The 25,137-nt window shown below is 34.9% G+C and overlaps 1 protein-coding gene across 5 annotated transcripts in view; it reads left to right on the forward strand.

Annotated features, from left to right (window-relative positions):
• LOC102538201 (membrane cofactor protein) overlaps nt 1-23,879 on the forward strand; it is a 40,254-nt gene extending 16,375 nt beyond the window's left edge. Inside the window, exons 4-14 of one of the 5 annotated variants that reach the window (XM_072948473.1) lie at nt 289-374; nt 1,232-1,429; nt 6,721-6,903; nt 7,302-7,346; nt 7,455-7,487; nt 9,427-9,474; nt 13,350-13,400; nt 15,012-15,047; nt 15,545-15,605; nt 16,163-16,208; nt 21,190-23,879. In XM_072948473.1, the coding sequence (XP_072804574.1) occupies nt 289-374; nt 1,232-1,429; nt 6,721-6,903; nt 7,302-7,346; nt 7,455-7,487; nt 9,427-9,474; nt 13,350-13,400; nt 15,012-15,047; nt 15,545-15,605; nt 16,163-16,172 (751 nt within the window). In that variant the 3' untranslated portion in view covers nt 16,173-16,208; nt 21,190-23,879. Of the gene's footprint in view, nt 1-288; nt 375-1,231; nt 1,430-6,720; nt 6,904-7,301; nt 7,347-7,454; nt 7,488-9,426; nt 9,475-13,349; nt 13,401-15,011; nt 15,048-15,544; nt 15,606-16,162; nt 16,209-18,866; nt 18,961-21,189 lie in introns of those variants that run through there. The other 4 variants (XM_072948470.1, XM_072948474.1, XM_072948471.1 and 1 more) reach the window with 4 other exon arrangements.
• Nucleotides 23,880-25,137: the final 1,258 nt, after the last annotated feature.

Raw genomic sequence — 25,137 nt, forward strand, 5'->3', positions numbered from 1 at the left:
GAAGCATAGAAGTGAATGTGTGATGCGTTTGCCTGAGACAGCAAAGGGGGCCAGACTGACAGGCACGACAGAATTATTTGGACATTTTGCTGTAGGTCAATGTGTGTCCATGTTTGAAAACTCTTTATTTGATTAAGTTGCAGATTTAGTTAGCACTTCCATTATATTTTTTTAAGAAACTTCTCCCTCAAATTACTGTAGTTCAGAAAAACAACCATATAAAATTGTTTTCATTATGTCCATCTTGTAATGGCTAAAGAGTATAGTAACTTTTCTTTTCTCATTTAGTTATTACTTAATTGGGTCAGCTATTCTTTATTGTCAAGCTAGTGACGATTCTATGGACTGGAGTGATAGACCCCCAAAATGTGAAAGTAAGTATATTCCCTCTTTAGAATTTGAGTGGCAGTTCTCAAACTTTTGGCCTCAGAACCTCTTTATGCTTTTAAATTAGTATTGACACCAAAGAGCTTTTCTTTATATGGGTTGTATCTATTGATATTTGTTATACTGGAATTAAAACTGAAAAGTTTTTAAAATAATTACTTCCTACTTCATTTTTAAGAAGAATAAACTCAGCGCTGGTTAATATATGCAACGTAATTTTCATGAAAAATCAAACATTTCCAAAACAAATAATGAGAATAGTGGCATTGGTTTGCATATTTTCAAATTTCTTCAATATCTGGCTTAAAGAAAGACATCTGGATTCAGTCTTTTGCAAATTCACACAGTCTGAAGCCTCTGGGAAGTTTCATCATACTCCCGTAAAGACGAAAGTGAAAAATAACAGTAATGCTTGGTATTAATGTGAACAACTGATTTTAGCAAATAGATATATTTACAAATTATGAAGCATTTCTCAACGAGCACTGAGTTCTATTCTTAATCATAATTATATTATATCATTAAATTTTCTGCATCTCTAATGATGAGAAGAGAACTTAGTGTGGCCTTGCAGATAAATATATGTATTTCAGATAGGTATTTAAAATGGTTATTTAAGAAGTTATATGCTAAATGTCTGTTTCTACATTAATAGTTTGAATTTAGGATAATACATTTTCTCATAGAAACTTCCTTCTAAACGGATATTGGATTCACAACTGGCTTGTAGGAATCATATGTTACTGACTTTATTGAAGGCAATTCATAGGACTTTACTAGTGCTATTTAATCTTTTACCTTTCCTTTTGCTTTTCATGTCCTCTTTTTTTTCCCCATTTTTAAGAGATTATTTGTAAACCACCTGGAAAAATTCTAAATGGAAAATACACCAATAACCACAAGGAAATATTTGAATACAATGAAGTAGTAACTTATAGTTGTGATTCTTCTAATGGACCAGATGAGTATTCACTTGTTGGAAACAACATGCTTGTTTGCATTGGGAATGACAAGTGGAGTAGTGAGCCTCCTGAGTGTAAAGGTAATGACATTTCCATTCATTTCCTTCTTCATTTGTAAATATTGTGGAAACACTAAATAGTTTTACCTACAAGTAAAAACAGCCATATGTGCTTGCTCCTCTGTTAAATAGTTTCTAATTTAATTTAATATGAGTCAAATCAAATAGTAATACTTCTAGTAGTAGAGTTTGCCACCTCTCACTCTGCGTTGTGAGCTATTGTGTAGGATTTTTTCCACGAAAGCATCAAAAAACTGAACACACACTGTCTCACACATAAGAAAGTGTTAGTTTTTACTACAAGAGTTTTGGCTGTAGGAAATGGTAGAGTAAATTGTAGAAGTCTAATTGCCTCACAGATAATGATTAGAAAACTCTGGACAAATCTTACTTAAAAAACAGTATTTAAGTCATTAGCGCATGACCAAAAGTGGGGAGGCCCTGGAGGGGTTTTGACTCTTGAAATAAAGGATCCACTGAATAACAGCAAAATATTTACTATTCTCAAGTGAACACAGAACATTCTGTAATACCATATTCTATGCAATAAGATAATTTTTTAACCAAATTTCAAAGAACTGAAAATTATTCAGAGTACATTACCTGATCAAAATGAGATGAATATAGAAATCAAAACAGAAATAATCTAGAATACCCCCAAATATTTAGGCAAGACATGTGTAACTCCTGAATCAAAGACAAAGTAAGAAAGCAAATTGGAAAGTACTTTGAATATAATCAAAATGAAAACACAACATATCAAAATATCAAAACCTGTGGGACTCAGCAAAGGCATTGCTTAGAAGTCTATTCATGGCATGAAATACCTATATTAGAAAAAGAGAAGTCTCAAATCAATAATCTAACCTTCCACCATAAGATACAAAAAAGAAGTGCAAATTAAACCCAGAATAAGGAAATAGAAGGAAACAATAAAGATATAGGTAAATGAATGAAATTGAAAATAGAAATAATATAGAAAGAATCTAAGAAATCAATACCTGGTTCTTGAAAAAGGTTGATAAAATGGGTAAACCTATAGCCAGTTTTACGGGAAAACAAGATAAAAATTACTGATATTCAGCGTGAAAAGGGATTACTAAGTATCTTGCAAACATTTAAAGGACAATAAGGAAATAACCAACTTTATGCCTGTAAATTTGACAACTTAAACCTTCTAGTGTGTAATTTTTGTCTTTCCTTTTTATTACTGTGGTGTATTGCATTGATTTCTATATATCAAACCATGCTTGTGCAGAAGGAAATTTTGTCAAATGCATAAAAACATTTGACAAAATTCAACATCCGTTCATGATAAGAACTCTTACCAAGCCACACATAGTGGGAACATATCTCAACATAATAAAGTTCATTTACGACAAACCCATAGCCAACATAGCACTCAAAAGTGAAAAGCTGAAAGCCTTCCTGAAATTCAGGAAGACAAGGATGCACACTCTCACTAACTCTGTTCAGCATAATACCGGAAATCCTAGCCACAGTGATCAGACAGGGAAAAGAAAATAAACACTATCTAAAATAGAAGGGAAGAAGTCAAGCTGTCACTATTTGAAAATAACATGATAGTCTATATAGAGAAAGTCTCTACACAAAAGCTATTAGAAGTAATGTATGAATTCAGCAAGGTAGCAGGACACAAGATTAATATATAGAAATCTGTTGAACTCTTTACCCTAATGGTGTAATATTAGAAAGAGAAAGTTAAAAAAAAAATCCTGTTTGCAAGTCACATCTGGAAAAAAAAACAAAAAAAAAAACCTAGGAATAAAATTAACCAAGAAAGTGAAAGACCTATACACTGAAAAGTATAAAACATTGATAAAGGAATCTGAAAATGATTCAAAGAAATGGAAAGATATTCTGTGCTCTTGGATTGGAAGAATTGACATTGTTAAAATAGCCATACTACCTACAGCAGTCTGTACATTTAATGCCACCTGTATCAAAGTACCCATGACATTTTCCACAGAAGTAGGACGGATAATCCTAAAATTTATATGGAACCATAAAAGACCCAGAATTGCCAAAGCAGTCCTGAGAAAAAAGTACAAAACTCAAGGTATAATCCTTCCAGACTTCAGACTATGCTACAAAGCTATAGACATCAAAACAGTGTGGTATTGACACAAAAACAGACACACAGATCAATGGAACAGAATAGAGAGCCCAGAAATAAACCCACACACCTATGGTCAACTAATCTATGACAGAGGAGGCAAGAATATACAATGGAGAAAAGACAGTCTCTTCAACAAGTGGTCTTGGGAAAGCTGGACAGCTACATGTGAAACAGTGAAATGAGAACATTCCCTCAAACTGTATACAAAAGTAAACTCAAAATGGTGTTTAAAGATCTAAATATATGATATGACATATATAAAACATAAAAAGATATGACACTATAAAACATAGGCAGAACACTCTGACATAAGTTGTATCAATATTTTCTTAGGTTAGTCTCCCAAGCCAAAAGGAGTAAAAGCAAAAATAAACAAATTGGTGCAGCCACTGAAAAACGGTGTGCAGTTCTTTAAAAAACTAAAAATAGAGCTCTCTATTTGATTCAGCAATCTCACTCCTTGGATATATATCCAGAAAAAGTGAAAACTCTAATTCAAAAAGATACATGAACCCTAGTGCTCATAGCAGCACTATTTACAATCGCCAAGCATGGGAGCAACCCATAACATTCTGAAAAAGCAACACTATAGAGATAGAAAACGGATCAGTGGTTGATTAGTTGGGGAAGGTAGTTGAGAGGTTGGGAGGGTTAATTACGAAGTGGCATAAAGTGTTTGGAGATAACAGAATTTTCTCCTGTTATTATAGTAATTACATGATTATTTAAATTTATCAAAACTAATACAGCTGTAGACTTAAAAGAGTGAGTTTTCTTGTATGTACTTTATATCTAGTGAAACTAACTTAAAAGAAAATCATTAGCTGCAGTTAAGAGTGGATAGGCCCACGCAAATGGCAAAATATCCTTTTTTATGGGTGAGTTGTATTCCATATATATGTGTATATGTGTGTGTGTGCATATATATATATATATATATATATATATATATATATATATATGCTTCATCTTCATTATCTATTCAACTATTGATATGCACTTAGGATGCTTCCATATCTTGGCAATTATAAGTAATGTTGCTGTTAATAGGGTGTTTGTATCTTTTTGAGTTCATTCTTATTTTGTGGTTAGCTTTATTTTTTTGTTAACTGTAAGTTTAAAAAGCTAAAGCTCTAAATATTCTTAGAAGCAATGAACAATACATATACCTGAATTTAAAAATATATGTGCAGTAAAAAAAAAAATCTATCAAGCCATGAAAGACAGTGAAGAAATTTAAAAGACATATTACTAAATGAAACTAAATGAAATTTAAAAGACATATTACTAAATGAAAGAAGTCAGTTTGAAAAGGCTACAAACTGTACGATTCCAACCAAATGACATTCTGGAAAAGGCACAGCTGGAGAAGCAATAAAAAGATCGTGGTTTCCAGTGGTTTGGGGAGAGGGAAGGACAGATGAATAGATGGAGCACAAGGGATTTTTAGGGCAATGAAATTACTCTGTATGATACTATAGTGGTGGCTACATGTCACGCATTTGTCAAAACCCATAGAATGTACAACATCAGGAGTGAACCCTAATGCAAAGTAAAAAAAAAAAGTGGATAGGCCCAAAAGTGAAAAAAAATCAGTGAATATGAAGACAGGACAGTAGAAATGCAACGTGATTTGAAAAGAATGGTTCAAAAAAGAAACAGGAAAAAAAAAACAGAAAAAAGATAGCCCTATGGGAGGGAAAGCAAGGAGTCAAACATATATGCAATTGATGTTTCAGAAGAGAGGACAGAGAACATGGTAGAAAATCATTTCAGTAAATACTGGCCCCAAATTACCCAAATTTCGTCCAAAACAACAACCCTACAGGTCCAGGAAATTCACCGACCCTAGCAGAATAAATCTCAAAAATTTACCAAGAAACCCCCACTAAACTAAACACATCATTGAAAAACTATTGAAGACAAAAGAAAAAAGCAGCCAGTGAGAGGGAAAAACAAAACCTAAATGTATCCTCACTCTCCTGGCCCCAAGGTAAGAACAATAAGTGACTTTTCTTAAGGAACTACAGAGACTAAAGGGTGATCATTTCTGCTAACGTGCTGAAAGAAGAATGAAACACTTAAGTAGAATTGTCTATCAAGGAGAAACCTTTCAAAACTGAAGGTGAAACAAACAAAACCAGTTGTAGATAAATAAAAGCTAAGAGAATTTGTCATTAGCTGACCTGAACACAAGAATTGATAAGGAAGTTCTGCCGGTGGAAGAGAAATGATACCTGCTGGAAATTCAGATCCGCAGGAGAGGAGGAAGAACACTCTTCTGGTTTAAAAGGCCTTCTGCTATCTGGCCCTCATCCACTGCTCAGATTTAATCTTGTAAGATGTTCTCTGGAACTCACTGCCCAGCCCAGTGTTTTTTTAGTTTTGTTTTTTCTCTGAATTCTGCCAAACCCAGTAATGAATCCTGATGTCAACCTAGAGTATTTTACTCTGCAAAGAGGAGTGAGAAATATCAGAGTACACTGGTGTGAAGGCTAAATATCAACTTTTAACATTATCACATAACATTATCTCAGGCCTGTGTGCTTATATACTAGTTTACAACTTTTAATGTGTTTCTTAATGTCTGGGTTGCACTCCGGAATGTTTGGAAAACACTGCCCAAACTCCAGTGGCCTTTGTATTTCTTGAACATCCCAGTTCCTAAGTATTGTTGCTACCTGAAATCTTCCTTTTTCATATCTTAGCATGGGTAGCTTCTTTGCAACTTTTAAATTTGACCTCAAGTATTACCTTCTTAGAAAAGTCTTTGCTACGTTTTTAAAAAAGCAGAGTACATAATTAGTGTCAGCATGATTAAAAGAGAAAAAAAGCTGAAGAGTATAAAAGTTGCTTTTAAACTTACCCTGAATTTGTTATCTGGTAGTCAGACCTTTCTCAGAACTTGACAGTAATGGAAAGAAAATGTAAGAAAGACCAATAAACTGTAATGATAGTCTGTCTCAGGTTGGAAAGATTAAATTTGTCTAAATCTGTTTGCCTGGAATTCAAATGCACAAATAAAGCCTTTTTTTTTTTTCTTTTCAGTTAACATCTTGCTTTTCATTCCTTGCCTCTTTCTTCCCACTGGAAATTATAACTTTGTACTAGTTTTTCTGGTCATAATGTGAAAGTAGCTTTCCATTAATTCTAGAACTTCCTCACTTTTCAGTGGTCAAATGTGAATATCCAGTACTCCAAGATGGAGAAATCGTATCAGGATTTGGAACAAAATTTTACTACAAAGCGAAAGTTATATTTAAATGCAAGGAAGGTTTTACTCTTATTGGCAGCAACACAGTTTTCTGTAATGCGAACAGTACATGGGAGCCTCAAATACCAAAATGTGTTAAAGGTATGAATATTATCTTTTTCCTTTTTGTTTTTCTTGTTATATTTTAAGGACATTAAATATCAATGATACAGAATAACTGAAAAGAAACACTTTTCGTATTGAACTGTATAATACTCATTTCTGTGATAGGTGTATGACTTCACATTCACAAAGAAGTCCACTGTTGTAATTTTGTATGTCTTTATAGTGTCTTAGCATTTTATGTACAATATACAGGTGTATAAATTTCTCTAGTTCGGCACTTCTATAAAAATGAATAGTGACCATTTTTCAGAGTAAATTGAAGCATAGGAAGTTTTAGCTAAGTCAGTCAAGAATGAGAAGCATAATTCATAATAATGAAAAGAAAGTAGTACTTCCTAAGTGTTTGATTTAGTCTACATTATTTTGTTTTCCAGAGTCGACTACTCCCAGTACCCAATCTCCAATTTCCAGTGTCTCAGGTTTAGTAACTGCCTGCGTGTATTTTTCAAAAATCGTTTAAATTCCTGGTGGAAATGCCAGCAGTCACTCCCAAGTATTTGATCCAATCTCCATTTTTTCTTTTCCAGTGTCGACTCTACCTCCAATTCCCAGTGTCCCAGGTTTAGTAACTTCCTGCTTATATATTTCAAAATCCTTTGAATTCCTTGTGATTTTTTAAAAATTTTTTAAATTCCTATGATTTACACTCGTTCATCAATTTAGTAATGAAAGGAGGAAGAATATATTAACAGCTATTTTAGTTGTTACACTTAGTGATTCTAAAATCATTTTCCATAGTCTGCAGATATAAGCAGGTGGCAAGTTAAGTAAACTTTAAACATACTTACTTACATGTAAAATAATGTAATGCCTTCCTTACTGAGTGATAGTAAACTTAAAATGGGATAAATTTAAAACAGCACAGTGCTTGGCATCTAGGAAAGCACTTAAAAATAGCTTGAATGAATTACAGTATCACTAAAATTAATATTAGTGAGGAAGAAGGTTCATGGCTTTTTTTTTTTTAATATGTATGTTTTCTATGTCATCAGCTTGGTTATTTTAAAATGAAAAGTTATCTGTTGACACCTTCACAGAGTACCTTCTGGGTTCGGGACTATGTTTCATTCATTTCCTGGACCGCAACCAGTTTCGTTCATTTTACAAACTTGGAAATTTCTGTTGTCTCCAGAAGAAGACCTGTATTTCTGGCACCCCTACCACTCCCCACCTCATACAGTTATTATTTTTCTCTTTACTGAGCATTTTTATATGGCAACAGAAAGTAAATTTCATAGCAACTAAAAGGCAGGAAAAATCCTTACTTACTGAAATGAAATGGGTGCTTTCCGGCATGGACTGCTGATCAGCTGCTCTGCTTAAATCTTGAGAGACTATTTCAGGTAGAAGGAATTGTCTCCCTGATTTCAGGGCTGCTGTCTCTGGCTTCTCTTTGGCTGCAGCAGAAGCAAGAGGAAGAGTAGGTAGAGCATTAGCCTGGGCAGAGGGGGCTCAGGGTGCTAGGGAGGCTCTGCTTACTCAACTAGCATCACTTCCGTGGGCTCTAGTTTCCCATTGTTTAATGACTCAAACACATGTCCATTATTGACTTCTAATTTGTTTATTTCATATTGTCCTAATATTTTAAAGGATTGATGGGAACTATTCATGCTGACATGGTAATTAGGGCACTTTTTTCTAAGTCCTGTAAACGTGATACTCAGTAGCCTCCTTGAGTACCTTGGTAAGTGCTGTGAAGTTTTGGTGGAAAAGAGATGATTTTTTGGTGGATGATATATAAAGATTGCATATGAAATTTACACTCATTGAGCCATCCATGTTTTCTCACATGGTCCTCATGGGAATATGCACTGTGGTTGATATACTATGTTTGTTGATATCCTCTTTAGAAAGAGATGACCATAATAAGCATTTCATAAAGGATTTAAAAACACTGATACAGTTCAGTGTTTGAAAGAAGAGAGAATTGGTTGTAAGGACAAGTTTGTAAAGAAGATAAACTACAGGAATATTTTTTTAAGTATTGAAAATCAAGATTCCACATGAGTCTATCAAACATTTTTTATCATCAGTTAGAGAAAGACAATGAAAAGGGTCAGTGGTGACATAAAATGGTGATAAGGTAGATCTGATTGTGCAAATATGAAAAAATCTGAGCAAAATGCTAAGTGGAAAATTTGTTACATATTACAAATTATGTAATATGATATTGTGTGGATGGTATTTTTGAAAGATTCATATTTATTCTGAACACATTATTTTTATGATTTATCATTAGTTAACTTCTCGGATTTCCATTATATAATTCAAAGCCATAGTGAGTGTTCTTATGCATACATTCTTATGTACTTATATAAATATATATTTAGGTTAACTTCCAAGAAGGAGAATAGCAAAGTTTAGGAAGTATATGTATTTCTTATTTTGAGAAGTAACTCGTTTTGTGAAATAATCTTTTAAAAAAAATCACAGATCAAAATTAAATGCATAATTTTGTATTGATAAGGCTGGTTAATTGAATCAAATTTATTTTTCCAGGTTCCAAGCCTATTTCTCCAACTGTGTCTCCAGGATCAAGTCATCCAGGTTGAGTATCAGTAGTTCTTTATCCTACTTATATTGTTTAGAACTTTATACAGTGAGGGATGAGACATGATACCATGTATAATTTGCATTTCTTTAATTATCAATGTAGCTGAACTTCTTTTCATTTATATTTATTTATTCATGTCCTTTCCTCATTTTTCTATTTGGTTTCTAAAATGTTTTTCTTGTTGAAATCATTGTAAATTAAAGCTGGTTTAAAATGAACTTTTTTCCTAGGTTTTTTTTTTCCCCCTTTGGCTTATTTTTTACTAGTCATTTAAAAAAGATTTTATATGAATGGACATATATTGCTTTTTTGAACTTTTTATTACATAAATAGTATATGAATATAAATTTGTTTAATTTCAAACACTATATAAGCACACAGAGTAAAAGAGTATTTCTCTTTCTCTTTCTCTAGTCCATTTTCTGAATCATCACTTAATAGTTTAGGGTGTCTTTTTATCTATTTCTGTACATCAACATTTTTATATGTGTAGTCTGACTTATTTCGCGTAGCATAATCCCCTCTAGGTCTATCCATGTTGTTGCAGGTGACACGATTTCATCCTTTCTTATGGCTATAATATTCCATTCTGTGTATTAATATGTGTGTGTGTATATGTGTGTGTGTGTATGAATGGATAAAGAAGATATGAGATATGTGTATACACCCATTCATCTATGGATGGACACTTAATGTTGCTTCCATATCTTGGCTATTGTAAATAATGCTCCAGAACATAGGGATGCATATGCTTTTTGAATTAGTGTTTTTATTTCACTAGGAGAAATACTCAGAAGTGGAATACGCAGTGCTGGATTGAATGGTGGTTCTAGTTTTAATTTTTGGAGGACTCTCCATAGTGTTTTCAATAGTAGCTGCATCAATTTACATTCCTGCCAATAGTGTACAATAACTTATTTTATTCCACATCCCCACCAATATTTGTTATTTGTTGTCTTTTTGATGATAGCCATTCTGACAGGTGATACCTCATTGTTCTTGTGATTTGCATTTCCTGATGAGTAGTGATCTTGAGCATCTTTTCTTGTGCCTGTTAGCCATCTGTATGAGTTCTTTAGAAAAATGTCTATTCAGGTGTTCTGCCCATGTTTTAATTGGATTTTTTTTTATTTATGTTGAGCTGTATGAGTTCTTTGTATATTTTGAATATTAACCCCCTGTCAGATCCATCATTTGCAATTATCTTCTCCAATTTAGTATGTAGCCTTTTCTTTTTACTGACTTTTCTTTTGCTGTGCAAAAGCTTTTTAGCTTGATGTAATCCCTTTTTTTTAACTTTTGTTTCCCTTTCCTGAGGAGATAATATCGAAAAAAATATTTCTAAGGCAGAAGTAAAAAAGTATATTCCCTATGTTTTATTCTACAAGTATTAAGGTTTCAGGTCTTACATTTAAGTCTTTAATCCATTTTGAATTTATTTTTGTATATTTTGTGAGTGGGTAGTCCAGTTTGATTCTTTTTCAGGTAGCTTTCCAGTTTGCCCAGTACCATTTATTGAAGAGGCTATCTCTGCCCCATTGTATATTCTTGCCTCGTTTATTGTAGATAATTTCCCATATAGGGGTGGGTTCACTTCTGGACATTCTCTTCTATTCCACTCATCTGTGTGTCTGTTTTAGTGGCAGTGCCATACTGTTTTGATGACTGTAGCTTTGTAGTATGATTTTAAAGCAGGACATGTGATACCTCTAGCTTTGTTATTCTTTCTTAAGATTGTTTTGGCTATTTGGTGTCTTCTTTGTTTCCATATAAATCTTAGAATTATTGTTTCTATTCTGTGAGAAATGCCATTGGTATTTTGATAGGGATTGCATTGAATCTGTAGATTACCTTGGGATATATGGTCATTTTAACAATATTAATTCTTGCAATCCATGAGCATGGTATGTCTTTCCATCTGTTTATGTAGTCCTCAGTTTCTTTCATCAGTGTCTTACATTTTTGTGAGTACAAGTCTTTTACTTCCTTATTCCTTGGTATTTTATTCTTTTGATGTGATTGCAAACGGGATTGTTTTCTTAATTTCTCTTTCCAATGGTCTGTTGTTAGTGTATAAAAACACAGCAGATCTCTGTATTAATTTTGTATCATGCAACTTTATCACATTTATTGACAAGATCTAGAAGGTTTTTGGTGGCATCTATATGATTTTTCTATGTATAGTATCATGTCATTTGCAAACAGTGACAATTTCATTTCTTCCTTTCCAATTTGGATTAGTCTGATTGCTTATGGCTAGGACTTGGAAAACTATGTTGAATAAAAGTGGCAAAAGTGGGCATCCTTGTCTTGTTCTCGATCTTAGAGGAAATACTTTCAGCTTTTTACTGTTGAGTATGGTATTAGCTGTGGGCTTGTCATATATTGCCTTTATTATGTTGAGGTATGTTCATTCTATATCCACTTTGTGGAGAGTTTTTATCGTAATTGGATGCTGAATTTTGTCAGAAGCTCTTTTTGCATCTGCTGAGATGATCAAATGATTCTTATTCTTCAGTTTGTTAATATGGTTATACATTGATTAATTTGTGGGTGTTGCACCATCCTTGCATCCCTGGGATAAATCTCACTTGATCATGGTGTGTGATCCTTTTAATGTGTTGTTGGATTTGGCTTGCTCATATTTTGTTGAGGACTTTTATATCAGTGATATTGGCTTGTAATTTCTGGTTTTTTTTTTTTTGTAACTTCTTTGTCTGATTTTGGTATTAGGGTGATGCTGGCCTTGTAGAATATGATCAGAAGTGTACTTCCTCTGCAGTGTTTTATAATATCTTGAGAAAGAGCGGTGTTAAAATTCTTCTTTTAAAGTCTGGTTGAATTTACCTGTGAAGCCATCAGGTCCTGGACTTTTGTTTCTTGGGAGTTTTTAAATTACTGATTCAGTTTCATTACTGGTAATTGATCTGTTCATATTTTCTATTTCTTCCTGAGTCAGTCTTTGAAGATTGTGTATTTTTAGGAATTTGTCCATTTCTTCTAGGTTGTCCATCTTACTAGCTTATAATTATTCATAGTAATCTCTTAATGATCCTTTGCGTTTCTGTGATTTGGGCTGTACTTTCTTTTTCATTTCTGGTTTTATTTATTTAAGCCATGTCTCTTTTTCCCTCAATGAGCCTGGCTAAATGTTTATCAATTTTGTTTATCTTTTCAAAGAACAAGCTCTTAGTTTCATTGATCTTTCCTGTTTTTGTTTGTTTCATTTTTTTTTTTTTTTAGTTTCTGTTTCACTTATTTTTATTCTGATCTTTGCAGTTTCTTTCCTTCTACTAGCTTTGGCTTTTGTTTGTTCTTTTTCTAGTTGGTTTGGTTGAAGTTTTGGTTATTTGAGATTTTTCTTGTTTCCTAAGGTAGGCTTGTGTTGATACACACTTCTTTCTTAGAACTGCTTTTGCTGTGTCCCAGAGATTTTGGATTGTTATATTTTGTTTTCATTTGTCTCCAGGTGTCTTTTAAAATTCCTTCCTTGATTACATCAGTTATCTGCTACTTGTTTGCCTCCACGTGTTTGTGTTTTTTATATCTTTAAATTTAAGTATAATCACGTTGAATTGATAGGCTAATTCTGACAACACATTAATGATAAATTTGCTTGCTGCACCACAGAGTATTGTCCCAGGAAATGTTACTAGACAGAAACAATAATACTTTGACATTGAATATAAATATATAATATTTTGGTACTACTTTTAGTGAGAAACACTAATATATTTTATTAAGGAAAATGAAATTACAAGGGTTTTATACAAAAATAAGAAAGTCAAAGCCTATGTATTTAGAGCACTTTAAGCTTTATAGTTTTTTCTCTTCTCCTATTTTTTACTTCCGTTTTCTTTTTTTCTAGGACATCCCAGGCCCACTGATGAATCAGTACCTGAAGACAATAAGCGTTTAGGTATTATTCTGATTGTTAATTACTCTGAATTATGAGGCCCTAATTTTCTACATATTACCTCTATCTGTAGTTAGAGAAGGAATAATTGTTCCTATTTGTGATTGTAAAATTGTACATTCTAAATAATTGTAAAGTTACAGGTACCATGACAAATGTAAGTGGTAGTATGTGTGGACACATATAGATAATACAGTTTTTAAGAGGTTCCTCAACTTAGGATTCCTAACACGATAAGTTTACTTTCTTAAATAATATGGTTATTATGTAGTTTAAAAATATATAAAACATAACTTGCTTTCCATGTGACACTGTTACTTCATACTGGCTATTTTTAGATACATTTTCTTTCTGTTGGTACCTTGTATACACAAGCCTTAAAGTTCTACCAGGTGGGGAAGCACACTTTATGCAGGCACACAGTTCACACAGTCTGTGTTAAAGAGCTTGATGAAGTATAGTTGTAATAGGTAATGAAATTTAAAGATTTATTGATAAGGAAATGAAGAAAATATCTATAACTTTTCTTTACATTAGATTAGTTTAGTAAAGGTAATCTTACTTTATAAAATGCACTTTAGGCTTGTTATGTTTTCCCTCTGAACACTGTGGTCAAACTGCCACTGTGCCAAGTAAATCTAGTGCCATCTTAGGATGCTTTCACTTGATGATATTTATGAAATGAAAAAGGCAGAGCTGAACATGACATTTTATACTCTGAGTTATAGATAATAAAAATAATGACAGTCAGAAGCAGAGGTACTACTGATGAACATGGCTAAGAATTAAGACTTGGTAGTATTATTTATAGCTCTCTGGATAGTCAGAAATGCATGTTTACATTTCTGTGTGTAATTGCTATCCATGTGTCCTGGTGTTTCATTTACATTCTTAGAGAGTCCTCTTGGGAATTAGGACGATACCTTAATTGGAGGGAAGAGGGAATAGGAGCTCTGATGATGTGATAAAGTATTGTTTGTCAAAACTCTGTAAAAAGCATCTCTGTGATAGATTAATAGAAACCCATTTATGACTTATTGAACGGACCCACTTAGGGAAAAAGACATGTTAAATTTCTAACAAAACCATTAGTAATAATAGACTGAATGTTGAACTAAACTATAATGGAGTTCTTTTTTTTTTTTTTTTTTAAGGGAGAGGTGATTAGATTTATTTGGCTTTTTTAGATGGAGGTACAGGGAATTGAACCCAGGACCTCGTGCATGCTAGGCAGGCACTCTACCACTGAGCTATACCCCACCTCCCTAAACCAACTACAATGGGACAGTACATTTTTTAAAAGATTTTGCTCTAATCTAGGCAATTCTGATTGCCTTAGTAACCTTTACTAATAATCTGCTGTGGTATTTATAGCACAAAACAGTGAAAAGTGAGGTTTCTGCTAAGAGTTTGCTAAGGTGGATTCTAACCTTGGACTCCGTTTAGAAGGGTTCTGTGATCAAAATAACGTGGAAGCTCTAGCAGTCCTGCCAAAACTAGATTGATACCTTTTTCTTTGTAGTTAGGGATGATCTGATCAAATTACAATGCAGCTGCTGTCTGGAGAACCCTGTGAGCTCAATTGTCTCCCAAACCGTCTTCATTTTTTCTCAGGTGTAGGACCCATCATTGGCATCGTTGTTGGTGTATGTAAGTACCTCAAACTTTGATACCAATTAAATCAAGACATTACTTTAAAGAAGAGCAATATTTTTAATTGATTACTGACTTCCTGTAGCTCTGTAGCTTGAAATAAAGTGAATTATTATTTACTTTTATATAATATACTCCCTTGTATTGCCGTTTGTCTACTGCTTTATATTCTACATGTCCACGTACTAACAAACCCTAAATAAAGCGTGTTGTTTCAAGATAATTACTCATATGAGTTTGTCTCCCAAATATGCTCTGAGTTATTTTCTAAATTAATCAAGGGCTCTTCTGGGACTTAATTGTGGACTGTTTAATCCAGGGAATTGGATTTAGATACTGAAGAGTCCAGATGGAATATAAATGTATATGTTCTTAAATAAAATAACATTTTCTGACCATGGAAATCTGACCCAAATTTATCTCTGCTGTTAGATTTTGAATCTTGGCAATGATTATTCAGTTACATGTATCATTTGTTTCCTAATCTCTTGTAGTTGCTGTCTTGGGAGGAATAGTTGGTGCCTGCGTATACAAATGTCTTTCCAAAAACAAAAGGTAAAATCAAGCATGCTTTTTAACTTACTGGTCTTTCTTACTGTTGACATACTTTTGTGCAGTTTTTGTTTGTACTCTGTATTGTGTGTTGTCTTTTTTAAAAATGTGCCTGCATGAGTGTGCTGTCCAAATTAACATTTCTTTGCTAAAAATATTTTCAGCTGCTTTTAAAATCATTGCAATAAGAGTAATCCGTGCAGGTCACTTGAGCTATTATGATGTAAGAAAAATTTCCGTGGAATTTGAGGCTTAAATTCTGCAGCAAATCATAGGTCATTATGGGGCCTTCCCTGCCCTAGATGTACCCTAGTTCCTAGATTGAACTAATGGCCAAGATTAAATTTAAATTGGTTTGCTGTGGAGACATTGACAGCTGGATTCACTGGAATTTTTATGGTGAAAGCTTCTGTTTGTCTGTTTAACTTGGGTAGTTGTAAGAAGCTACCAGATACCTGATTTGATTTCCTTCCCTTTAGAGCTGTTATTTATACAAGTTAAACTGGAGAATTAAAAGCAACACTGTTTGATTTCCCTCTTATGTTCTTTTAATTTACTAGGTTGCAGTAAAACTGATGGGGTTAAACTTAAAAGTTGCTGAGAGGGGTAAGATTTACAAGGCACCTCACTAATTTTATGTCTTTTAATTTATAAAAGTGAAGTAAAGGGGGGGACTTAGAATTCAAAACAGATACAAATATGTATCTTCTAAGGAGAACAGAGTTTTTAAAAATCAAACTTCAATTTTAATGAAATAATTAAAATCTAATGAAATACTTAGAATAAAACTTGGAGCATAGACCAAGATTAGGCACTTTGATATTTCTGATTTTTAGTGATTGTTTTTTTTTTGCCCTATTGCATTGGAAATAGCTTTGGAATCAAACTAATAATTAAAAACTATTGGTATTCATAGTTTCATGATATGTATTCATTTTATATTAATCACTGGGTTTGGAACATGTAATAAAAGTACATTCTTCACTCATATAGGGCACAAACTTGTTTTATATTTCTCAATTATCTTTTAAAAATACCCACATTTGAATTTGAATCTTAAATCTTATACCTACAGAACACATGGTATGCATATCTGATTTCTCTATCAGCAGTACATTTTTAAAGTTACAGATACAAAACAGTCTGAGTAGGAAGTACTGTCAGTGAAATATTTGAGAAGTCAAAAAGGCTTATTTAGAAATAACCTCGAAAGAAAGCAAAACAAAATAGCTTTCTGCTCCTCACTCTCCTTCTTTGTTTAAACCATCCCTGCACTAAAATACTTGAAGGTTCCCTAACAAGTATTAACCAACTCTCATCTAGCTACTCGTTAATGATAATACCGGTTTCAAAGGTGAACAGTTATCTGAGCATCGTACCCCCAGGCTACAATTTCAGTAGCAGTAGAGGTCTGAGGCCTCATGTTTCATGAGCATCTTGATGCTGCTGCTGGCCTGACTGCGCTATGAATACCAGGGTGTGGACTGTTACCGATGTGCCCATGTGAATGTGAGATGCACCAGCAAGCTTACTGGGAAATGTCTCACCTGCTTAAAGTAACTGGATTTTTTAAAGACTCCTCATCTATGTGTATGCTTTTTTAAAAGGATGTTGGGTAATTTCTAGCTTTAGTTTGCTTTTCTTTTCCAAAAGTAAATATTTTTATTATAGTCTTAGTACTGTTCAGTGTCTATATTCTCTCCACACCACCCCCGCCCAAATTGCTTTTGTTGCGTTAGAAATTCTTTTATAAGACTGAAAAATGTATGCAGTTACTTCTCTAAGGATAACTTTGGAAGCAGGATACCGTGCACAGATGATCCCAAATTGTTGTTAAAACTTGATACAGACTGGATTTGATGTACATTTGTATTTAGGATAATTTGGGGACAAAATTTCCCTGCTACAGGCTTTATAGCAAAGCACAAAAATTGTATAAGTAGCCATCTTTAAGATCGTTAAACATCATTTAAATTATGATGAAAAATGGCGACAAGGTTAAAATATTCTGCTACAGTTTTCTGTGTGTTAGTTCTTAACTAAGAACAGACTAGGACCCCAGCTGGTCTGATGGGATCATTACACCCTCCTTCCTTTTCTCTCCAGTCTCCTTTCTTAGCAGTTCTTCTGCCACACCTTGCAGACTTGGAGTCTAGCCCTTGCCCTCTCTTTTGCTACCGCTTGAGTCCTGTTTTGCATGTCCTAACTGTGTGGTTCCAAAAAACAAATGCCTTTCGTTTGCTTTAATGTTTTCAATTATTTGTTGTGAATACTGTTTTCATAAATGCATGATTTTCTCTACTCACGGTAAATCATCACTGGTTAAGTGAGAGTTCGCTAAGTTCATTAGAGTTACTGCATAATGTGTGTATTTTAGTAACTGTAACTAGACTCTTTTTCTTTTTTCCATTCAGGATATTTATTATTTGTTGTAATTTTTAAACTATTTTAATGTTTACATTAATAATGACTGATTCAGTAACTTTATAATTTTTTAAGTGGTCTGCTTAAATGAATCTTATTAAAGCTTTTCGATAGATTATAAATGGTAAATGCAGTTGAGGTGATGGGGTGTATAATGACATGGGGCAAAAACTTACAAATTAACTTAAACATCCCTGGTTCTCAAATTCTTGAGTATTCATCAGGCACTTCAAAAATTTTGAAACAGAAACTAATGAATAACAAAGATTTTGTAATTAGTTGAGAGAGCACATTTATAAAACTTAGAACCATTCCAGAAGAACGAGGGGTCATAGAAGTTTTACAGAAATCTTCCCTAGGGCAAAAACAGTTGTGCCACAGGAAGAAACTGTCTTCAGTGCAGAAGATCCATCTGAAAATACACAGCATCGTAAAACTGATTTCTGAGACAGTATTACCCGGAGTTAATACCAGCTCTGTGTATTGCCTTAGATTCTGTGGTGCTAGAGACCAGGACCACTTCTCCTCATACAATCTCATCCTGTTGAGTTTTACATTATTCATTTCAGGCTAAGTGGTTTCAGAGTCAGACAGATTGCACAGACATTTAGACTCGATCTGCTGGATGGTCTATAAGCCTTCAAAGTTAAAGTCGCTTCTTGCACTAAGTTCTGTTTCAGGTTCCTAGGGAGAATCAGGAGAGTCATAATTTATGAACCTAATTGTCAGCTTTACTTCCATTTTCCGCTGTCATTGATTTTACCCCACTTACTAGCCAATCTTGCTTCCTTTTGGTTTGACGTCACTATTTTATTCGGCCCTTTCCCTTCCTCTGTTCAGCGCGTATCTAACTGATGAGAGCCACAGAGAAGTCAATCGTATTTCTCCCAGAGAAGAGGAGATGAAAGAAAGGTTTGCTTTTATCAAAAAAAAGGTATCTTGCTTTCTGTTGCGTTTCTTTTCAGAGATGTCCTTTCTTCTGAAAAAACATTCGATGACTATTTAGATATGGATGACCTGAGCTCAGATGTGTGAGCAGTAAACACCTCAGAGGACACTAGGATTCCTGCTCCCTTTGCCAGATTATTGATGTTTTCTCAAGCCTTCCCTATTTAATATAAAATAATGTGCACTGACAGGCTTTGGCTTTGACCCCAGTAGAGCAGTGTCCCCTCATCCTTTCATCAGACTGTCTGCCTTCTTCTGCCTTCCAGCAGCTACGAGTCCAAAACTTGGAATTTTTAGCCCAATGGGAAAAAATCATGGAATGTGTTCATTTTAAATGCAAGGAGGAAAAATGTTCTTTGACAGAAACCAAAACACATTTTAATTTTGTGAAGCTATTCAATTTCACCTTGTAAATAACTCTGTAAAGGTACTTACGTGTTTCCCTTGACCACAATATTTTTAGCATGTGAAAGAGAAACTAACCAAAAATATGCTCAGATTTTGAACAATCATGAAATGCATTGCCTTAAGTCATTTAACCCCCTCCACCTTCTGTCTTTGAATGAGATGAACTGGAAGCTCTTCTTTTGTGCCAGAACGTGTGTCTGTGTAGCTGGGAAGAGAGGAGATATGTTCCCACGACTTATAATCTGAGGCTCTACCCTAGGTTACAGTCATGAGTTTGGGAGCAGATTCTACAAAGGCCAACAGGAAGGGGAGGAGCAATTTCTTGTTAAAAGCAAAGTGGTGTCTTTGATCACAGGAGCAAAGGGGAAGACAAAACATACCAACTAGAACGGCAGTCTATAATGGTTAGCCCTGTGTGTCTGCGTGGTTCTCCTAGGGTTCCTTTGAGGCTAAAGCCAACTAGGAAGGTAGTTTTCAGACAGACATGAACTTCAAAGTGTCTGTAAACATCTGAAGATAACTTAATGAATGCTGAAGATAATAACGTAACTGGAATTAGTCATTCACAGTCACATTTTAATCATCTTTGAATAGCTTTTTTTGTTACATCTAATTAATGTTTCTTTAAAATTATATTAGTGCTTATTTATTTTTCTCATATATTAAATTTCTATTTATAATTCTATTTTTTTAAAGAGTCCAGTACCACTAGAAAAAAATGAAGTGCTTTCAGAAAATAGACAAATATAGTGGTTTTGGAGGATTCAGGAGGAGTCGCCCACCACAGTAGTCCTTAGGAAGATGGCTCTGTTACAAGCACAGTGCTGTGACAGTGGTGGTTCAGTGAAGCCTCGCCCACCAGGAGAAATAGCAGAATCTCCAAAATTAACACAGTTAGCTGTTATGTGGGGTTGGTATCTCGAAGTGTTTGCTGGGGTGGGCACACTCTGAGTAACTGACTGGTCCACGTTTGGTGTGGTCTGTCTACCCTGTTTCCTGAGGAGGGACTGGGACTGCGTTTTCCAGCTCCAGACTCCGTAGCCCTGAGTGGCTGCTGTGACGGCAAACGAGGCTTACCCTACGTAAGATGAGCTTGAGTGCGAAGTACACACCAGATTCAGAGACTTAGTGCAAAGGAATGTATCGTACGTGAATACTGGGTTAAGCGAGCTATATTAAAACTAATCTTGCTTCTTTTCCTTTTTTTAATGTGACTTCTAGAAAATTCACAATTTCCTGTATGACTTGCATTATATTTCTTTGGACAAGGTTGGACTTGATTGATAGCTTTTGGAAAGATGTCTGTTTTTACAAAAAAAGTGCGTTGTGAGTTTTAGTCACTTAGGAGATTCTCTTACCAGAACACATCATTTCCTTGACAGTGAGGGGTAAATAAGGCAAAACTGAACTTGAACACAGCTGGAATCATTGCTTTTTAAAGGTTTCATCTCAGAGCCACTTTTTAAACTGCAATGTTAAGAGAATGTGTGTTTCTCTCTAGTCTCTCCCCACTGGCCCTAAATTAAAACAAAGAAATATTTACTAAGTATATGTAACTATTCCATTTCTTGTCTTGGAGAGAAAAAAATATATATATATATATAATATAGGGATAGAGAAAGGGGTCTAGAGGGCAACTAGTTGAACATTTGAAATTAGTTGAAAAGAATTATTTATTTCCTAGTTCAATGACTCTTACTAGTAATAGTTTTTTATAATTGTCCATGTTCTAAACGGGCTTCTGGAGTGTAATTTCTGTACTTAAGTATGTTCATCTCTGATGCTGTCTCCTTACCTTGCTTCGTAGGAAAACAGAGATTAGTACTTCATACAGCGCTTACCGGGATAAATCAACTACCTCAGGAGAGCAGACACCCTAAATGGGTTCCCCAAAACCATGCATCATCTTGTTTTTATTTTATTAAAATGTTAAGCCTACAGTAAATTTGTATAGCTACGATGAAAAATGGAACGGAGGCCTCAAAAAATCAAAAACAGAACCAACATGTGAACAGTAATGCCACCCTGGGTGTATATGTCGGGAAACAGAGTCACCATGTGGAAGAGATCCCCACCCCTCCCCGTGTACTGCGGCCTTATTTACAGAACTGAGACATGGAAACAGCCCAAGTGCCCACTGATGGATGAGTGGATGAAAAGTTGATGTATGGTGGACTACAGTTTAGCCATGAAAATGAAGGAAATCCTGCCATTTGCATCAATACAGATGGACCTTGAGGAAATTATGCTAAGTGAATAAATCATACAGAGAGAGACGATATACTTGTATGATCTCACTTTATATGTGGAGTCCAAAAAAAAAAAAAAACCAAGCCAGTAGAAAAGAAATCAGATTTGTGGTTGTCAGAGGCAGGGTGTGCGGGGACAGGAATTGAGTGAAAGTGCTCAGAAAAGGAACCAGCAGTTATCAGTCAGACAAGGACTGGGATGTAAAGGACAGGACAGGGACTGGAGTTAAGGTGGTGACACTGTATATTGTATGTTGCCAAGTTGCTAAGAAAGTAAATCTTTATAAAGTTCAAACCACAATGTAGTGATGGATGTTAGCTAAATTTCTTGTGTTAATCATTTTGTAACATACACATTATCAAATCATGCCGTTCACCTTAAATTTACGCAATGTTAGAAGTAAATTGTATCTCAATACTAAAAGAAAACATCTATAAAAATCATCAGCTGGTTTCATACACTGTCAGCAATGCAACTGTTAAGCCATAATGCTAGCATTTTACCGTGGCTTGAGAATAGTCACCCTCCTTTATGCTTCTTTGAAATGTGTAAGAATTTGGGTTTGAACACCTTGCTTTTTTCCCTTAACCCTTCTATTTAGAGGGCAGGTCAACACAGTATTCCTGGTAGTGTTAAATGTGGGAAAGTATTTTCTCTATAAAATCTCCAACGTCAGCATGACGATTCAAAATGAAATTGCATTTCATTTGTAAAGAAAGTCATTTTTGAATTTTTTTTCTTTTCAAAGATTAAAGCCAACTCTGAAGACTCATTCTTTAACAACCACAAAATGTGCTTTATATATTTATCATAAAAAGCCTTGACAAATCTGTGTACGCTATTTTGGGCCTTGGACATTAAAAACAAGAAGAATGAATGCTGGGAATTTGAACTAGTTTGACTTCTTTAAGAGAATTACTGGAAAATACTCTCAAAGTTAATAGGGTAAAATAGTATTCTTAAAAGTTATTTGTAACTCCTTGATGATTTAGAGAAGCTATAAAGTTTATGTCCGGCCTTATACTTCATCTCTTTTGATAACAATAAGCCAGTCTGAGAAATCAAGAAGAATTCAGCCTCAGTTGCCTGCTTCTGTGAAAAGTGAGGCTCTCACACACATAACAGGAAGGCCAGCTCAGTGAGAACGTGAACATTGTGGCCTTGTAGTCTTCTTAAAAAGAAATCCCCTCTTTAAGAGAATTAGAATCCACGCTGAATTCTGGCTCTAGGAGGTTTTCTCTTTCTTCTTGAGTAAGGAGATGTCAAACCTATCATCTGAAGGTAGGCAGTTTTGTGGGGAGTAAATTGATAGGTAACCTCAAGTTGCATCAGGATCTTTGTCTCCATGGGCACCTCTCATCTGTAAAGGGCAGAGTAAAGATTCAGTCACATATTTCAGAAAAGCAAACTTAACTTTGTGGACTTGCTGTTGGTCATACAAAAGGAAGGAAAGAGGAACAGCTCAGGTAGCTCTTTATCTCAGGTGGGGCAGCTCCCAGCCCCTTCTCAGTCCTCACACCAGGCAGGGCCGCTTTCAAAGGAGCCAGTGGTCAAAGAGGAGGGGCTGCCCTCTGCCCCAAATAACATTTGTACAGGTTTTGATGTACAGTTTTAGAGTTAGTAGCACAAATTGGGGCAAAGAAACATTGCCTTGAGAAGGATATGAGTGGATCAAGAGGGAACCAGAGTAAATAATTTTACTCCCTAAGGACCTGTTTATAAGGTCCTGTTAAGTGTCCCTTCCCTTTATAATCTCTGGTGAGGCATCTTAGGAAGATAAGTTTGAGCAAAACTTACAGGAATTCTTAATTAGAGTTGAAGCTTTGCTGTACCCATTTTCACGTAGTTTTCAAAAATGTAGCACCTGCTCAGAAGAAAGGGGTGACTAGTACTTCCTTGCTAAAGCCCTCAAGTGTTTTCAACCAAAGATCATTCTGCTTACAAAATAAACTGCTTTCTATAGTAATTGCCACTTCAAAATTAGTCTTTCCAACTGAACATATTTATATGTGAAATTGAAATATGTATGCAAATATAAATTACGTTGTTAAATAATTTGTCACATAATGAGGAAACCATTTTTCTCTAGAAATAATTTATTTAAATAAGAGGAAAAAATGTACTTTAATTTACAATTTTCTTAAAACTGCAAGAATATATTCATAGTAGAATGGGAAGCCCCCCGTCTTTATTGTTCATTTTTTGAGACTTGAATTCTGAAAAATAAAATGCAGGTTTGGAGAAGTTTTTATTCGTGATGATGAGTTTATTTACATGTGTTTTATCTTGAATCAGAGCATGCTCCTAATTGAGGTCCCTCTTCTGGAAGGACTCCCCTCCCACAATCACTCCTGTCCTCCACATCTGAGCCTTAACTCCCCTCCCAGCCCGTCCTGTGCCTCCCCTGCTCAAAGGTGTTCCGTCCACCACGTTACCTACAGCATGAAGTCCATGTTTCTTTCATGATACTTGAAGGCTTTGTACCATTGTCCCCGTTTCTTCCCAAGCCGCCTTCTTTCTGCTACACTTCAGAAGAGCCTGCCCTCAGTCAAGCCAGACCATCCGCCCTGTGCTCTCTGCTGAACTCCTAGCTCACTGTTGTCCAGAAGTGCCTCTGGTCCTGTCTGATCCTGGGCATCTTCCAAGGCCCAGCTCACGGTGTGCATTCCGTGCAGTACTTCCCGATGTCTGCCCAGCGCTCATGCCTTCGTTATCCCCTGGCCTTGCGTGAATCACGTGTGTCTATATAGGTGTGTGTGGTAGAAGACGTACCTTCCACATTACTGTAATGCATGGGTGTGGCTGAGTCATTGAAAACCTAAGTCCCAACCATGAATGAATAAATGTTTTGTGTGTGTGTAACTAATAATGGAGTTTAATTTATGTAAAAAAATTACTGCTTTTTGCAGATTTGTATCAAATAAGGTTACTAAACCTCTGAGATCAGGCCTCATGGTGTTTCTGAACCATTGCTGCACACTGGGACCCCTGGGGAGTTTTATTGATGCCTCGGTCCCACCCCCCAGAGACGTGTCTTGTCAATGACCTGGTGTGACCTGGGCATTGGGTTTCTTTAAAGCTTCCTAGGTGATTCTAATATGCAGCTAAAGTTGCAAACATCTGCATTACTGGTTCTCAAGCCCCACAGTCCACTTCTGCATATGAGCTTATAAAGACATAAAGTGAATGCTTATACTTACAGAATAAAATTGCGATTTTGTAATTCAGATTATTAAAGAAGTCAGAAAACTCCTAAAACTTGAATTAAGATCTCGTTGTCTGGCTAACCGAAGGAGGCTATCTGTGTTTAAAAAAAAAAAAAAACCCGGAAGCAGTCTTTCTAATATCAACACTAGATGAACATCACTTTGACTATAATTAAAGGATGCATTTTATCAAATTTTGTCTCTAACTTGAGACCATGGTATATATTTTTTTAATGGCATAAAATAAATAGTTAGAGCTTTTATGGTAACTAACAATAAGAATCCTCTCAAGAATTCTG

This window comes from Vicugna pacos, chromosome 23 (genome assembly GCF_048564905.1).
Source record: "Vicugna pacos chromosome 23, VicPac4, whole genome shotgun sequence".
NCBI classification, from domain to species: domain Eukaryota; kingdom Metazoa; phylum Chordata; class Mammalia; order Artiodactyla; family Camelidae; genus Vicugna; species Vicugna pacos.